This window comes from Corvus moneduloides, chromosome 13 (assembly GCF_009650955.1).
Source record: "Corvus moneduloides isolate bCorMon1 chromosome 13, bCorMon1.pri, whole genome shotgun sequence".
NCBI lineage: Eukaryota > Metazoa > Chordata > Aves > Passeriformes > Corvidae > Corvus > Corvus moneduloides.
The window spans coordinates 20586329-20603898 of NC_045488.1; the positions used below are offsets into that span (position 1 = coordinate 20586329).

Genomic DNA, 17570 nt, shown 5'->3' on the forward strand with positions numbered 1-17570 from the left:
ACCTGGGGTCAGAGCTGGTCTCTGACATTGCCTCCTGGGCATGTGGCCTCTGGAGTTTCTGGTGTGTCCTTGCTGGGATGTCTTCACTGGGGCTCAAATCTTCCTCCCCCTGGGGAAACTGCTGCTCTCCCACAGCCTCCTGACCCATGTGTCCTGCCTCCCTGCATCTCCTGCCCTTTCCCTTTCCTGGGGACCCCTCTGGGCTCAGCTCCAGGGACCTCCTGCTCCCCCCGCTCCCAATCAGGCATGAAAAACTATTTAAATGCCACCATTACCGTAGATCCCTTGGGGACCACCCTGTCCCGTGGATGGATCCAGTGCCTTCCACATGGGAACCTTCCCGTCCGTCTGCCTTGGGAGGCCCCTGTTGGACCCCGATGCCAGCTGCCCCCCCGAGAAGCTCCTCAGGGCATCGCTCCAGGAGTGCAAGGAGCCGTAGATGGAGCTGCCGTCCAGCCAGCCTGTCACCTCGTTGGTCTAGGGCAGGCACAGGGAATAGGCATTAAGAGGTGCCAGGATTTCCCTGGAAAGGTGTAAAAAAGAGGTCTGGAAAGCCCTAGTCTGTCTCTGGTTCTTGCAAAGCAGCCTGTTTTAACAAGAGCTCTCGGGAAGCAGACAAATACACAGACAATCTCTGTGCAAACTTTGGGAATTAGTGCCAGGCAGAGGAAAAGACCAGGTCCAGGCTTTCCAAAAGTACATTTGGGGTTGTTTTTTTCCCCAATTACTTTGACTATGCCCAGAAGCAGACATCTGTGAGTCCCTGTGTAGGCTGGAAGGAGACAAAACCCATCCCTTGGGAAACTGGGAACACCAGAGCTGACCTCGCAGCAGGAAGTCCCACTGTCCTGGCAGCAGGTTGAGTATATCCCCTGCCAAATGTTTGCATGGAAACAAACATCCTTTTCATTCTGAAAACATGCTGGAGCTTCCATTTTTTAAAGCTCTTAAATGCTGATAAAAACATGACTTGATAAACTGGTCTCTTCAGGATTTGTCACGTGAAAGGTTTGGGGGGATATTTCACTTTGGTGAGTTTGGCTGGGAAGATCTCCAGCATGAAAGGAATCTGGGGAACACAAGCAGAACAGCAAAATCCAGAGAAATTGGGGGAAAACCTGTGTTTATTTTCCAAAATGACTGAAATTCAGGGAAGCATTACAACTTTATGGTAGTGCCAGCTCAGCTTTGTGATACATTACTAAAGATAGAGCTTGGTGCCTAAACCAGTGTGCAATAATTAACTGACCTAATTACCTTTTCTTTGTCCAGGAAATGCTTTGACCTTGAGCAACCACCAGTGTTGCTCAGTGTGTAACTTGGAGGTTGACTTTGGGTTCATTTCATTGGTTCAAACACTAGAGAGTTGCATCTTTTTAGGGAAATAATGGTGGTCTCATTTTACTTTTGCAAATTATCTTGGCTGCTACAGACCCCGATGGTGGGTGAAGAAGAATTTAGACGAAAGGCAAAGAGCAGAGGAGACCACACCTACCTGCTCCCTGGGATTGTTGGGGCTCTGCCCCGTCTCTGCTGCCCAGCGCACACGCTGGAAGGGCAGGACCACATGTCCAGTGCCAGCAGGGTCAAACACTGGGTCTCCAGATGGGATGTAGATGTTGAGGAACTCAGCAGGGCAGCCAGGTTTCTCCGTCTCCAGGATGTCCAAGAGCACATGGAAACCTGGCAGAGACCAAAGCATGGTCAGCAGCTGCGAGGACTGTCCACCTGAAGCAGGACATCAGTGTGGGCAGCTGTAGGTGGGCTGAGGGGACCACCATGTGCAGCAAGGGTGATCAAGGCCAGGTTGAACAGCGCTTGGAGACACCTGGCCTAGTGGAAAAAGATGACCATTGAGGTCCCTTTCAACCCAAACATTGTGGGATTTTATGATCTCCCAGAGATAGACATCTCTGGGCCTGGAGACCTAAGACCCCACTGAGCTCCTGGGAGGCAGAAGAAACTGCTCCAACTTACAGCAGTTCAGCCCAGCATGGCTCTTATCGGTCCTGTCCGGTGTTTTTGCCATGGGGCAACTCCACTGCTAAAACAAATGAGGAAGCTCCCAACAGACAAATATCAGCACTTGGGTCAGCTGGCAAAGGTCACCGAAAATCCACACAAACTCTCCTGGCTGGACAGTGCTGTGGTACGGTGGTACCCAAGGCTTTGTGGGGCTGATCTCCACATGTGGGTCTGCTATGGAGGGCTGGGTGAGGAGCGCTCCGATGCATGGCCTTGGGTGTGTGAGAAACCAACACTTTTCCACCCAAACCACCATTTTTCCAGCCAGTGTCAGGCCCCAGCTCTTACCGAAGAAGACAGCCAGGACAGTTGTGTTCCTGCGGGAGGGCAGCCCCGAGGGTCCCTGTGCCACCGCGTTGCTGAGCTGGCGAGCGTTGGGCACGTGGGGCTCCTGCAGGGCCTGGTAGACGCCGTCTGCATAGTTGGCTGGCAGGAGACGCAGCAGCCTGGCCCCTGCAGTGCCAAAAACATGGAATGGGTTCTGTGGTACCCGGTGGGAGGCACAGCCATAGTGGGATACAGAGATACGTGTGCAGGTCCCAGAAGAGGGTCAGAGGATAGCATTGGTTCTCAGAGTGGCCAAGAATACGCAAGTTTTGGTGTCATCACCCAAAACTTCTTGCAACACTGGGATCAGTCATCTTAAAACCAGGAGGGATCCTCCATCCTCCATCTTCCTCTCTTCCGCTTGTCCTTCTCTTGTCTATGTGCGTCCCTGTTGCCTCCTGGAGGTCAGGGGTGGTGCTCCAGTGGGTAACTGGAGCGATGCTGATGTCCCATGTTGACTGTGCAATCCTACACACCTGTGGTGTTTGCCAGCATGGCAGGAAATAGGAGAGGGAACAGCCAGAGAGGCAGCAAGACAAGTGCAAAGATGAGAGAGAAACACCCTGACCTTGCATGCACTGCTGGTGCCAAAACTGAAAAGCCCAGAGGCAGGAGGTCATTTCTCACTGGCTTGTCACCAGTGTGGTGGGCTCCATTTGCTGGTGCTCCCCAGAGGTGGGGGGAATCCTGAATTCCTGCCTTAGTTTGTGGATTAGTTTCTGTATGTTGGTTTCCAAAAGTTAAGGTCTGACCTATTTGCTCTAGAAGAGGAAGACCTGATCTGCCAGGGCTGGTTTTCCCTGGCAGGCTTTGGTGTTACCAAAGGGCTGGTGACACACGTCGTGTGGGAGAGCCCTTTGGACTCGGAGGAAGCTGTGCAGCTGCTGCTCCACCTTGTGCCACTGTGTCACCAGAGCAGTGGCCAACCTGGGCTGCCAGGAATGAGGATTCAGAAACTTCAGTGTTTCAGATCCTGCCTGACCCGTCCTGGTCCCTGACTCAGGGATATCTGGAGCTGAGCCCATGGGCTGGCTGTAGGCATGAGGAAGCAGTTCACCTCTGGCAGAGGGAAATCCCAAATGCTTCTCCCAGTACCAACCAGTACATGGTATCCGCTCTGTGCAGGGCAGGAAATCAATAGGTTCAGCATTCCCGGACCATGAACTCTTCCACCTTGTGTTGAATCCTGGTTGAACTACATGCTGATTTTGGCTAAAGACGGTTTTTTGCAGCACTGGGATCCCTGACCATCACAGAAACACCTGCTGGAAAGAGCTGGGTCCTGCTTGCCTTGGATATTCTGAGTGATCTCACAAAGGCACAGCTTTGCTCTGGGACAGATCCAACACCAGCATGACCTGCAGGTTGTGCCTGGGCAGCAGCTAAAGGTGGCAATGCCCAGACACGGGCTGCCTGGCCCCTCCACACTTCTCTATCAGGGCTCTCAGGTGCTTCTGGGGTCTAGAGGTCTAGCTTCAGTGGTCTGAGGGCCGTGGGAGGTGGCGTTGTCTGCTCACCTGCCTGGTTCAGGCTCAGGTCAGAAAGGTTTCTGTCTCAGCCACAAAGCAAGCCAGATGGGCAAGGGGCAGCTCGCCTCACCCCATCCCACCTTTCCTGTCCCCAGGCCTGGCACTCACCCACGGAGCCATGGCTGTGGTGCAGCAGGTTGTTGTACCAGCCGTCGTAGCGCTGGACCTCCCAGGAGATGCTCTCCTGGGCTCCTGGAAGAGACAGGACCCACTTGATGAGCAGCAAGAAAAAAGCATGAAACAAGCACCACCACTAGAGAATTATATTTATATTGTGATCTTTTCCCATAGTCTTTCTGCAACTTCCCAAATATGCATTTTTTTAGACAAGTTTTGCAGTCCTTTTGAGGGACAATAGCTAAAATTAGAAATTTGTGCTTGTGATCCTGATGTCCCCAGATCGATTTGTGGCCACCACCAGTCTAATCCCAAAAGACATTCCTCTTCTCTTTCTCTCTCACTGGATCAGAAACCTCTCCTTACTTCTGACTCCTACAATGTCCACACGAGCCAAGGAAAGATCTTGGCTCTGGAGTTGCGCTCTTGTGTCAGCATCAGCCTTATTTCCTTCATGTTAATTTTGACTGCTTTTACTTTTACTTTTGACTTTGCTAATACTAGCAAAGACTTCCAGTTCCTGCTTACAAGCTGTGTACTCATCTCAGCTGCAGTAGTGCAGTCTCTCAACCTGCACTTGGCTCCAATTTTTTCTTATCTCCTCACAAACTGCATCATAGAATCATATAATCATAGCATTTGGGTTGGAAGGCACCATAAACGCCTGTTCCATTCACCCTGCCATGCCATTCACCCCTTCCACTAGATCAAGTTGCTCTGATATGATGCCCTATGGGTCAGAGGAAATTCCCCAGAGGGGCATCAGCTACCCAGGATCTCCCCTTGGGTTCCCTTCCCCAAAATCGTACTTACTCCCCAAGGTCCACGTCCCCACCAGAACCACGACCAAACTCAACATCGTTGCTGCAGGTTGCATCAGCCACTGGGTCCTTGGAAGCAGCGACCTGCAAATGGAGAGGAGAGGGAGGGAGGTGGAGCTGGAGGTGGAGGTGGGCTGCTCCCCGAGGCAGGAAACATGCACAGACCAAAACCTCAGCTCCTTTTTGTGGTTTCTGCTGCTGGGTAAAACCCCACTGCTGCCACCATCTGTCAGCAGGGTCTCCTGATTTGGGCTGTGGGAAGTTGGCGGGGCTCATGTGAGACCCTGTCACCCTGGGAAAGTTCTGTCAGGATGTGTCAGCTGAGCTGAGAACACCTTCCTGCTGCAGCAGGACCAGTGGCCCTGCCTCGGGGTATCCCAGTTACAGACTCACAGCTCATCATCCCGTTGTGCCTGCTCCGTTACAGAGAGCCCTTCATTACAGAAACAGGCACATTTCAGCTGGACATTTTTCTGGCATTGACCCATCCAGCTGTGAACATGATGGAAAAGCCTCAGCACACGGGCAGACATCCCAAAGTATGCGACTACTGCAGACAAGACAGCTTGATCCCTTCTGAGCTAACCTGATTGCCATCCCTCCTGACCAGCCTTTCTCATGATGCTTTACCACCTCCCTTTCCACAAAAGCCCGGGATCCAGAGCAGATTTCATCACTGGGAGCTGAACCTTTAAAATCCCAGGCAACACCTGGCAGAAGAGAGGGATTCCCAGCCCTGAACTGTGAAGTGATTTAGAGCCACAAATGTGACAATGCCATGCATAGAAATGCCAGACCTGAATTTAACTCCAAGATGGGGTTTTCCACTAAATATGGCTCTTTGCCCCTGTCTCAGTGTGAATCCAAAGATCAGCACTATTTCAGAAGAGCTGTGCTGCCAAGAGATGCAGCAATGCACAGGTTTCAGCTTTTCCTACACCACTCTGTCACATCCAAAGTGATCCTTTTAATTTTTTTTCATTATTTTAATTAAAACTTGAAGAAAATCTGGGTTTGGAAAGGCTTACACATTACCAGCAACTCTGCAGGTTTTATTTTGGGTTTACTGAGAGTTGCAGTGGGGATGTTTCACCTGTATCTCCCAGTGGTGCAAACCACAAAACATGAGTTCGTGTTGCACTGTCTGCTTGGAAAACAAAGTGGTCTGAGACTTAAATATTATCATTTGCACTCACATTAATTATGTTCATCAATTTAAACACTCATCACCAGGCTGTGAGCAGAGCATGTAAGCCGTGGTCACTCCTTCTGCCAGAGATCCCTGTACTTCTGGTCTTTTACATTAGAAAGTAAGTTGTGTCTAAAGAAGTGACATTTCCACGCTCCTTCACCATCACAACAGCTCTTCCACCCCACATCCTTTCCATCCCACAGCCCTGTGCTTAGCGTAGTCTGGTGGATGTGAGATTTGCACCGTGCAGCTGCTGGGAACTAGAGGCTCCGTGAGCCCCATCCTGTACAAAGAACGTGAATTTGGCTTCTGGTGACACATGGAGATGCCTGTGACCTCTGGCAGGAGTGGCAGAGCCCTGTCACCATCATCACATGGGACTCTCCTGCCTGAAAGCTCTCCCTGTTGAAACAGCCCCTTCCCTGAGCATCGGCAGCACTTGTGGTTGACTTGTGCACAGAGGTCCACGTGGCCTCCTGTGCTGTGGGAAGGGACACCCCAGAGGCACAGCTGGCTCAAAATGGGCAGAGTTGCAACCCCCATCCCGAGTGAGGTCTGAAGGTGCCACAGAAGCGGCTCAGGAGACACAGAGCAAAGCCAAGGCTCAAAGCACATCACCACAGCCACAGCACAGATTGTGTCCCCCTTCCCCTGGGTCTTCTCATAGAGCTCCTGCAGAACAAGTGTTTTAAAATTCCTTCTGTCGCTGAGCACATCTCTCTTCCTCAGGTATGGGAATTGCTCTTGTCCCAAGCCATGAGATGAGATGCCTTTATCTCTCTGTGCCCCAGAAACCAAAATTCACTTATTGCCTTATCAATCCAAGACTCTGAAGGTTTTCCAGTCTGAGTCATGGCCAGTGTGATACAGTAACAGTGGTGATCTTGCAGACTGACCTTGGAAGCCCACGGTGCAGCTTGCTGAGGGAAAGCTTGCCAAATGTGGATTATTTCCACAGCCTTGTCAAGTTTTCCAGGAATATTGCAATGATGAGCCACCCAGACTCTTCCACAGATTCCCTGTGCCACCTTTGGAAGCTCATTCCCTCCCTCTGCATATAGTGAAATTAAGCTTGTCATCCTTGTCTTCTCCCATCAGAGAGGATCCCTGTGCCCTGTCAAAGCCTGGAGTTTCACTGCCCTCCAAAAACTGTATGTCAGATAGTGCAAACACACAGCTTCCCACAGAGCAAGGGTCTCTTGTTCCACCTGATCCCAGCAGATTTGGCTCCACTAAAATTAGGGTTTCAGCCTCCAAAAGTCTCCTGGGCTCTCCCCAGGGCCACAGGTCACCTGGGGTTGTGGAAAACACCATAATCCTGAGAGAGCATCAGCCCCACGGCAGAACCTAAGTGTGGTCACACAGAGGACAGCAGATCCAAGGCATTCCAGAAGCCTGGGGGCTGATCCCTATGGTCCTTGTGAGTGCCAGCTAATTTCTATCTCTGGTGGGACATGCTTGGGGGCTGCCGCCTTACCCCACCCACCAGTCAGTCTTAGGATTTCAGAACAGGCTACATCTCCCCAGCCTTGGATCCCAGAGTATCCTGGACACGCGCACACCCCATGGACAATGCGCACACAGGGACGAGCGGTGTCTCCAGCTTCCCCCTAGGGCCGGGTGCCCCGGTGCCCCCGAGCACAGCAGAGACTCCGTCCCCTGAAGGAACATGAGGGGACTCTCTCTGCCTGTGCCTGCGGCAGGGACACGCTCTGTCCCGTGCCTGCTCCCTCACCGGCAGGGATGTGCGTGGCTCCACCGCACCCTGCAGGTGAGGACACGCACGGCCCCGTCTCACCGTCCTCACACATCACCCAGAGCCCTCCAGCCCTGAGGACGGGCAGTGACACGGGAACACGACCCGAGCCCTTCCATGCCCCGGGCACGGCCCCATCCCAACGTGTCCCCACAGCAGGAGAAAGCGGGAGCAGCACGGGCCCCTGTCCCCTCCCGAAGTGACACAGACCCCCGCCGGTGACAGCGTGCACGGCCCTGGCCACCGCGTCCCCGGGCGGGGCAGGGGGGCACGCGCGCTCGCGGTCCCGCAGCTCCCACGCAAGCGGGAACACGCGCGGCCCCGATCCCGAGGAGCCACCCTACCCACGCAGGCAGGGACACGCGTGGCCTCGGTCCCCCAGACATCCTTCCAAGCGTGGACACTCGTGGCCCTCAAACACACCCCCAGCGGGGAACGCGAGTGTCCCTGATCCCTCAGTCCCCCCGCGCAAGCAAGGACACGCGCATCCCCAGCCCTTCTGTCTCCCTTTTCTCCACGCAAGCGGGGACACGCGTGTCCCGACCCCCGTCCCAGGCAGTGACCCGCGTGTCCCCGGTCCCCCGTGGGCGCTGAGGTGGCGGTGGCCTCACCTGCGTGCGGCGCGGCCGGAGTGCGGCGGGCGGGCGGGCGGTGCCGCGGGTTACATACGGCCCGCGCCGCCGCCGCCGCCTATAAGAGCGCTGCGGGCCGGAGCCGCCCGAGCCGCCGCCTGCAGCAGCGGCAGCAGCAGCAGCAGCAGGTAGGTGGGGTGAGGGGTGAGGGGTGAGGGGTGAGGGGTGAGGTGTGAGGGGTGAGGGGTGAGGGCCCCCCCCGCCGCCCGCCCCGGTCCCTCTCTTTGCGAGCGGCCCCCGGCGCTGCCCGCCGCGCTCCGGGGATCCCGGCTCGCAGGGACCGCGAGGGGAGGATGCTCCCCGTCTGGAGCTAACCCTCGGTTTCTTCTATTCCACCCTGCTACAGGGTCGGGAAAGTGCAGTGAGGTTGCCCCTCGCCCCTCCTTCTCCACCTGCGAATTGCAGCTCTGATGATTCAGTTTCCAGGGGACAGGATTTCTCTTTTTCCTACGGAGAATACCGACCTGCAGCCCTGAGCAGCCCAGCTAGGATTGCTGCTGGCTCTGCCACCGGGAGTTTTTGGCTGAGCACTTAAAAAAAATCCTTTTGTCTCGATTCATTCTGGAGCAGGGAAATGGAGTTTCTGTAAGGAGAAACTTCTGGGGTTTGGGCAAACTTTCTGCCCCCTTTGTCTTTCTCTCCAAGTCCAGAATGTTTTAAAACATAAGATAAATCGTCTGTTTCTGCTGAATTGCTGACCCTTCCTTGAAGATGTTTCCAGTCTTCCCCCCCTCCATACACTGTGGCAGAGGGAACCACAGGGGCTCTGAGGTCACAGCAATGCTTCAGTGTGGAGGATGCTTTCCAAGGTGCAACAAGTTCAGTTTCTCCTGCCATGAACTGTAGGCAAAACTTTTCCACTTGAAAGCTGCAAAAATGCCAAAGAGCTGGTCTTCTGTGAAGGGCAATCAAGGGAGAAAGATGGGCAGGCAGCAAAAGAGTTGTTTCCCTGGAAATTCTCTATAAAACAAGTCCCAGAAATTGCAAAGTGTACAGAAATACAGATATCCCTTGGTGTTGGTTGAAAGTTAAATTAAGATTTAACAAGGCAGCATCCTCCTTGTTATGTTCTGGTTTCTCATTTTTTAAGCTGTGAAGAGTTGCATTTTAGTGAATACGGACTATGGAAATCTTTCTTTACTCCATTGTATCTCATAGGAAATTTGGACAAAGATACCAGGAAACAAGTGGAATTCAAGTCAGTAAGATTTAGTCTGTCCTAGGTTAAACTGCTCATTTATTTCTTTTCTTGCAGCAGCTCTGACTGTTCTGTGGGCACTTTTGCTGGATTTCGGTAGCCTTGGGAATCAGCTACAGCTCCTGCTTGCCAGGTAATCATAGCACTTGAAGGCTGTCCTTCTCTGGGTTTGGCTTTCCAAGGAAAAAAACCAAAGCTCTTGCAGCAAAATAGCCCCAAAGAAGATTTGTAAGACCACATGACAGCTCTGCTAGTCTGGAGCAGAGACAAGATAAATTCAGGTCCAGATCTGTTGTAAAATCCCAGTCTCCATTAAACTCTTGGCTGTTATTATCTGGGTTACTGGACAGAAAATTATTCTCAAATCAAATACCGCTTTATGTATTGAAAAGCAATTCAGCTGTCCAAGCAAACTGTTTTATGATAGCTGTCGTGATCCCCACTCACTTCTAGGGATTTGGGACCATTTTTTTGTGGCTGAATTGCTCTGGGTTGGATCTTACCTAAAAATATGAGTAATACTGTTCTCGAAAAATGAGAATAAAATCACCTCCTCCGTACAGGGAGAGAATAAAACGCTGTTTGGTCAGGAATCAAATCAGCTCTGGCATTGCCGGGGTGGTTACATGCAGAGAGGCTATTAAATCAGCAAAACAGGAGGACTAAGTGTGTTACCAATTTTATTAGAAAAGATCCAACTCAGGCGCAGGAAGAAGGTGTGTAATTGCTGGAACTGGAGTGTCAGAGGAAGTTCAAAGTCATCTGTGGGATTGACACACCTTTTCAACTTATGTAATTCAGCTTCCTTTAGCCTTGAGATGTGCTCCCGAAGTTTGTATGTTCTTTGGACTCTCATCCTGGGACTAGGGGCTGCTTCTGGCCCCTCTGGACTAAGTGCAGGACCAATCCTCCCTCTTCCTCTTCCTCCTTCACCAGACCAGCAGCTCTTGGGGAAAAGCTTCTTGGAGGAAACAGGCAGGAGTGGGAGTAGTGGGCTTTGTTCCACTTGGCACTGCTGGCCCTTGGCTGGAAATAATTTTGCTATTGTGAAATCCATGTTTTCAGTGGTTCCTTGTAATTTTGAAGGAAAACACTTCTGCAGGGGTCACTGGCTTGGGCACTTCCTCTAAGGGATCACCCCAAAGCGGAAAGCCCTGGCTGCACCTGCTGGAGGGAAAGACCCGGCGCTGTCTGGGCAAGAGCTGCTCAACAGGTTCCTGCTCTGGGGCTGCTCCTCACCCTGCAGCAGCTCAGGGGCTCGTGGTTCCTTGGGCTGCCACAGTCCCTCGGGCTGCTGGAGCCCTGCCCCAGGCACCTCCTCTTCTCCACGGAGGGCTTTTGGCTGGCATGCTCTCTGCTGGGGAGTATTCCACCCTCCTGCTTGCTTGCAGCGTCACATTTCCTTGTCCCTCTGGGGACTCTTTAGGCGAACCTCCCTCAGCTGGTTACTCCGGAGCTGAGCCATCACGGGCTGGAGGCATCCGGGCAGGGCAGTGCAGGGTCCCTGCTGTGACCACTCCTCTCCCACAGGCTTCTGGAGGTGCAGGATGACTCTCTTTGATGGCGTCTACCCCTTTTACCCGCAGCAGAGGAAGGCTGCTGGGTTCGACATCAGGACCATCATAGTCATCGTGGTCTTCCTGACGCTGGCTTGCAGCTTTCTGCTCATCATCCCGGGCATCCGCGGACGGGCGGTGCGTGGCCCCGGGCACGGGCAACTGCTCCCCTTGTTCTGGCTGCTGGGACCCTCCGGGGTGGTTCAGGGTGAGGCAGGAGGAGAGCTGGGGTTGTTCGTCCCTGCCTGATGTCCCACCTCTCTCCCTGCAGAGGCTGTACTGGACTCTCCGTGTTCTCCTCAGCCTCTTCGTGGGAGTGGTGGTTGTTGGTAAGTGCTGCGCAGCCCTCGGGGATGGGTCTGGGGGCGGGATTAAGCCCGGGGGCAGGGTCTGTGTCTGGGAAATGTGAGCTGGGGTTGTGGGGTCTACCTCACTCACCCCTGCTCTGCAAAGCAGTTGCGTATCTTCCCAAAATGGCTTTCCCTTCCCTGGTACGGGGGTTGAGGGCGCTCGGAGGTGCCCATGGTTACTTCTGGGAGCTTTGCTGGCTGTAACTCAACCCGCCCCAGCTCCATCAGGCTGCGCAGCCCCACATTCCTCTGACAGCATCTGTGACCTGACACAGACAGGGTGCAGAAACAACCACAAAAGCGAGGATGAAATGCAAAGAGCAGATTTATTTTCATTACCTCACCCTCGGGAGGATCCCCAAAGCAGCACTGGGCAGGGACAAGGAGGGGACCGGCACCACGGAGCTCAGTCCATGCCAGAGGATCACCAAACCTGCTGTTTTCACCTGTATTTCAGGGATTTGTGCAGGTATAGTTCACTGATGTACTTTGATCTTTCCTGTAGCAGGGTAGGATCTCAAGCCTGTTCAATAGGTGCTTCTGAGCTGCCTAAGAGATGCTCTGCTTCTCCAACACACAAGGCTAGACAGTGGTTACTGTGATCTATGGGTTTTTCTACACCCCAGCTGCACCTCGGTTGAGTGTGTTTACAATCCTCCTCACCAATTTTCCATTATTTCCCTCACTGTGTGAGCCCTCTTGTGCTGCCTGGGGCTGCAGCCAGGATGCTTGGAGGATGTGAGGAGCCTTGCAGGGATGTGGAGGGAGCAGGTTGGAATAAAACACAGGCAGGGCAGAGGTTGCAGTAGTGGGGTAAAGACCTCCCAAGGAGCAAGGTCAGAGGAGAGGAAGGAGAGGATTTAATTTAGTAAAACCCAGGAAATCTTCTGTAATAACTGGTAGTGGAAACCAGGCAGTGGGATTTCCAACTTGGACAGGGCAACAGGATGGGCAAGAAAAGGTGTGCTGAGGGGACAGAAGACAACAGGTGACGAGAGAAACCAACCCTGACCCTAAATCAAAGAATCCCTCCTGCTGTGAAGGACAAGTTGGATTACAGGACTGCTCGGAGAGGGATGATGAAGGGAGAGGGATAATGATAACCTAGAAGATTCAGCCCTGATTTGGCCAGGCACTAGAAGCAGGTAGCCAGACTGGGACCAGCTGCAGGATTCATGGACCATCCCAGCATGCGGTTGCCATCCTGGGGATGTCCAGGTTCTGGGAGATGCCACCAGAGCTGCCTGGGAGCATGGTGCCAGGCAGGAGGTGGCAGAGGGGTGGAGGCCAGGGCTGACTCCACAGCCCCCTATCCGGGTCAGCCCTGGAGAGCCATCCAGCCCCGCTCCGTGACACGGCTGCAGCCGGCCTCTGCTGGGGCACATGGGAGGAACGAATTGTTCTGAAGCCAGAGTCAGAGTTTCTGTCTGGCAGCAGCAGGGCACACTGCAGCCAAAAAGCATTCCTGTGGAGCTCCCACTGCATCAGTGCCCTCTCAAGTTGACTCAACAACTGAACATTTTCTCAGGAAAGTTTTGTTCACCCTGACATCAAATCATCGGCTTTACTTTCCACACCCACTGCGAAGTGGAAGTGCTTCAGGAGAGGATACCTTGTGCCAAAAAAAATATACCAGAAATGCTTCAAATTTTTCTTTTTCTCCCAGCTGGAAGGACTGTCCGAGCTGTGATGACACTTCCCACCCCTCTCCACTGCCTCCATTTGACAGTGACCTTTACTATTCACTAACAGTGCGATTTAGGGAGCTGAATGTGTGAAATGAGACTCACCCCTGTTCCTGTGGCTGACAAACAGGCTCATCTCTGAGCCTGGTCCCTGGGTGCTGTGATGCTTGCCATGGCGGGGAGCTTGCAGGGAAGTTCTGGAGAGGATGTCCAAGGAGAAATCAGGTCATGATGTTCATCCCTGGGGATCTGAGCTCTGCTGCTCCCGGATCCAGGGAGTGGATGCTTAGCAAGGGGAGGTCCTGAGCTCTGCAGGGTGTGGGAGCTGGTTGGGGCACATCCTGGTGGCTGAGTCAGCACTCCTGCCCTCCTAACACTCCCTTGCAGTGCCATGGTGGGAATGCTGCCACTCTCCTGTGATTCTCCCCTTGAGCACAGCAAGGCCTGAAACTGGACCTGCTTTAACCCCGCTTTAATTCTTCCTGGCAGTTGTCCAGTTCACAGGAGACTGGGAGACGGGCTGGGTGCAGGCAAACACCTCCTACAAGTCCTTCAGCCGTGCCCAGGTGGACGTGGACATCGGGCTGCACATCGGCCTGGCGGGGGTGAACGTCACACTCAGGGGTGAGTCTGACGTCCCCATCTGGAGCTCTGGAGTGGCCATGGCCCCAGGAGGTCTCCAGCTGCTCTGGAGGGGCCCTTGGTCTGTCTGGAGGCTCCTGGGACCCTGCTGTGCCCATGCTCCTGGCTGGCAGTGCCCAGGTGCTGGCACAGCAGGAGCTCAGCTCATCCCTCCTGCAGGAAACCCAGTGCACCAGATCAACGAGACCATCAACTACAACGAGCACTTTCCCTGGAACTTCGGAGCGGATTACGACCGCAGCTACAGCGAGGGGCTGGAGAAGGGGCTGCCCAGCCCCATCCTCTACGTGGCAGAGAAGTTCAGCAGTCAGAGCCCGTGTGCCGTGCACAGGCAGTACCGCATCGCCGGCCACTACGCCTCAGCCATGCTCTGGTGAGCCCTGTCCCGTCCTGCTGCAGGCACGGGAGGCGCAGGAATGTGAAGGGCTTGGCTGCCTTTCCCCCAGCCTTTGGGATGGGTGGGATTGCCTCCTTCCGAGAGGGACGCTGTGTGCATGGAGGGGTCCCTGCCAGGCACTGTAGACACTTTGGGATGAGCGGAGAGGAAGTCCTGGTTCTCTCTGCTGGATAAACGCAGCAGGACTGAGCACAGGAGAGAGGAACGTGGTGCAGGTCCTTGCTGTGATGTGGTGATGATGGCAGAAGTCCATCCCCATGGATGAAGTTGAAGCTGCTGTCCTTAGTAGCCCAGAGAGGCCCATGGACACATGAAGAACTCTCCCAACCTCCCCTGTGAGTGTATTTTGTACCTAAGATTGGGATCAGGTGAGGAAAAATGGTGCTGCTGTTTCTGTGGAGTTGATCTGGACTCCTTGGCAAGGTCAGAGATATGCCACTGCCCACCTGGGCTGGGTGAGAACTGGTCCCCAGCTGGCAGGGGATGGTCCCTTCCCCCACATTGTTGGCCATCAAGAGCCATTGCAGTGCTGTTCTCCCTGCTTGGTGTTTGACAGCAGGGACACAGAAACTAGGGAAGGATGCCATGGAACAAGACCTCCTGGTCTATAGCTGAGGGCTTCCTCTGTAGCCCAACTCCTCAGCAAGTGCAGAGCTTTGCCTGCTCCTGCAGTTATCCCAGCCCTGGTGCTGCTCTCAGGGTCTGTGCTGCCCCACACGTGGAAGGGCAGGGAACTGGCATGGTCCAGATACACCGAGTGGGCTGCCACAGCCTCCTCCAGGCTGCTCCTGTCTGTGGGCTGAGCAACAGGAAGAGGAAATCTGTGTTTCTGCCCTTTGGGTGCAGCAGTGTGAGCCTTACACGTGTGCTTGCTCAGTGTGGGGATTAGGGATCGTTCCTGCCTGCCTACAGAGCTTCTCCACCTGTACAGTGCACTCTGGAGCCCAGATTCCTCCTCCCACTTGGAAATCCTCACACAGAGCATCCTAATCCGTGGCACTCGCACCATTCATCTGTTGGTCTTCTCTTGTCTCCAGGGTAGCCTTTTGCACATGGATCATCTCCAACATTCTCTTCTCCATGCCTGTCCTTGTTTATGGAGGATACATGCTCCTGGTCACAGGGGCCTTCACCATCTTCTCGCTGCTCTCGTTCTCCACCGTGAGGAACTCCCCGATGTGTCTGATCCAGATTGGGACCGGGACCCTGCACGTAGCTTACGGGGGATCTTTCTGGCTCGTGCTAGCAATTGGTAAGAACATCAGGGTGCCCCAGGTCACATCACTGTGTCCCTCTGGATGTACAAGAGTCCCAGTGCTTCCCTCCCAGATGGGAAGTGCAGCTCCCCAGAGCCCCAGCCTGTGCCTTGGCAAAGCAGATCCTGGCAGAGATGTGGAGAGGGATAGGAAAAGGGGAAACACCATCTCAAGGGCGGTGGAGGCATTTATAGCTCCTGAGGTGCAAAGACATTGGGATCACTTGCCTGGGTTTTCAGACCTGTGCCTGGGCTTTAAGATGCTCAGAACAGCTCACACAATAGAAGGTGACCTTCCATAAGCAAAGGCATTGTCCTCTGGCAGGGGACCATCCGAGAAGAGCTGTTGGGTGGGGACAGTGCTGGAATGACAGGAACCCAATCAGAGAGCGTGTTTGTTTCCAGGCCTGCTCTGTTTTGTGGCTGGGATCACCATCGTGGCGATGCACCACCTCAATTTGGACCTGCTGAAAGCCTTCTTTGATCTCCGTGAGGACAAAGCAGAGGAGTACCAGGAAATGCCTGAGGTGTTCATCAACCCTCATTTTGTGGACAAGGGCCTGTCTCCTTCTCAACCCTCTGAAATCAACAGCATCTAGAAGAAAGTTCTCACTCCTTCCCTGAAGATGGACCCAAAAGGGCAGATCACAGACTCTTCTTGATGTCCCCAGAGACGCATTTCCCCATCCAACTGCCTTTGAAGTCCACGGTGGGATAGGTCCTTGCTGGCAAGTGCCTTCACAGACTGTATCTCCCTGGCAGTGCCCTCTGGAAGGGGCAGGCGATGCTGGCAGGCTCCCAGCAGAGCAGCTCACAGCTCCAGAAACTTGAGCTGCACAGCCACCTGGGGATTCCTGTCCCAGGAGGAATGCCCTTCCTGCTCCGTGCCCTGCCACAGCACAGTGCAGGGATTCTCCAATGGTCTGTTCCTGCTGAAAATGAGAAGCAGCTCATGGGTGACATTTCTCCCTGGGAGCACCTGCCACTCCAAAAGCCAGGGATTACACCTGCTCATTTCTTTCCCAAACATGAAATTTCGTGGTTTAGGTGTGTCCAGGAAAGCCAGGCATGGATCCAGCTTCTGCAGGCCGGATGCTACAGGAGCTGGAATAAAAAAAACTGCTCCAGAAACAAAGACTGAGTAAATGTGCCACAGAGTTTGTCGTGGGGGATGTGGTGATGTGATCCTTTTCACTTTCAAATTTGGCCTTTATTAGACAAAACTTGTAGCCTAGTGTAGGCCAAAAAGGTGCCATAGGAAAGGAAGGAGAGAGAAGAATGAAGTTATCCCTGTCCAGCTGGAGCAGCAGGGGAGGGAGGGGAACCTGTCCCTCTGCCCCACTCAGGTGAGACCCCACCTGCAGAGAAGGACCTGGAGCTGCTGGAGGGAGTCCAGAGGAGCCCACAGAGATGCTTTGAGGACTGGAGCCCCTCTGCTCTGGAGCCGGGCTGGGAGAGCTGGGGGTGCTCACCTGGAGAGGAGAAGGCTCCAGGGAGAGCTCAGAGCCCCTTGCAGGGCCTGAAGGGGCTCCAGGAGAGCTGGAGAGGGACTGGGGACAAGGCATGGAGGGACAGGACACAGGGAATGGCTTCCCACTGCCAGAGGGCAGGGCTGGATGGGATCTTGGGAAGGAATTGTTCCCTGTGAGGGTGGGCAGGCCCTGGCACAGGGTGCCCAGAGCAGCTGTGGCTGCCCCTGGATCCCTGGCAGTGTCCAAGGCCAGGCTGGATGGGGCTTGGAGCAGCCTGGGACAGTGGAAGGTGTCCCTGCCCATGGCATGGGGTGGAATGAGATGGGGTTTAAGGTCCCTTCCAACTCAAACTATTCTGGGATTCTATATCTGAATGCTGGAAGCCTGGGCACCTTCATTCCAATTAATTGTAAAGTACAAAATTTCCATATTTTGAGTTTTCTTTCTGAGAAAAGACCCTTGCTGGTAAGTTACTTATTTCTGTCAGATGGTATTTGTGTGTCACTAGCGTGGTTTGTTCTGCACAGGAATTATTTTCAATAAAACTTTACTAAAACCCCTGTCCTTTGAAACACTCTGGACATTTGGGGGGCTGGTTTCTCAAGGAGGGGCCATG

General features: G+C 53.8%; 2 protein-coding genes across 5 annotated transcripts in view; one reads left to right on the forward strand and one right to left on the reverse strand.

Moving 5' to 3' along the window:
- Positions 1–13605, reverse strand: part of LOC116450532 (dual oxidase 2-like) — a 27147-nt gene extending 13542 nt beyond the window's left edge. The window contains exons 1-6 of one of the 3 annotated variants that reach the window (XM_032123119.1): positions 13294–13605; positions 4812–4903; positions 3990–4073; positions 2314–2478; positions 1496–1683; positions 276–477 (exon numbers count right to left, since the gene is read on the reverse strand). In XM_032123119.1, coding sequence (XP_031979010.1) covers positions 276–477; positions 1496–1683; positions 2314–2478; positions 3990–4073; positions 4812–4875 — 703 coding nt within the window. In that variant the 5' untranslated portion in view covers positions 4876–4903; positions 13294–13605. Of the gene's footprint in view, positions 1–275; positions 478–1495; positions 1684–2313; positions 2479–3989; positions 4074–4811; positions 4904–8378; positions 8404–8863; positions 8902–13293 lie in introns of those variants that run through there. The other 2 variants (XM_032123120.1, XM_032123121.1) reach the window with 2 other exon arrangements.
- On the forward strand, positions 8475–16617 carry LOC116450533 (dual oxidase maturation factor 2-like). Of its 2 annotated transcripts, none has more exons than XM_032123124.1 (8): positions 8475–8527; positions 9658–9730; positions 11128–11291; positions 11425–11482; positions 13678–13812; positions 13990–14203; positions 15265–15479; positions 15888–16617. In XM_032123124.1, the coding sequence occupies exons 3-8, from the start codon at positions 11145–11147 to the stop codon at positions 16079–16081; spliced, it is 963 nt and encodes a 320-aa protein (XP_031979015.1). In that variant the 5' UTR covers positions 8475–8527; positions 9658–9730; positions 11128–11144; the 3' UTR covers positions 16082–16617. The 2 variants fall into 2 exon arrangements, with proteins under 2 accessions (XP_031979015.1, XP_031979013.1); XM_032123122.1 differs by having other exon boundaries at positions 8511–8527; positions 9655–9730.
- Positions 16618–17570: the final 953 nt, after the last annotated feature.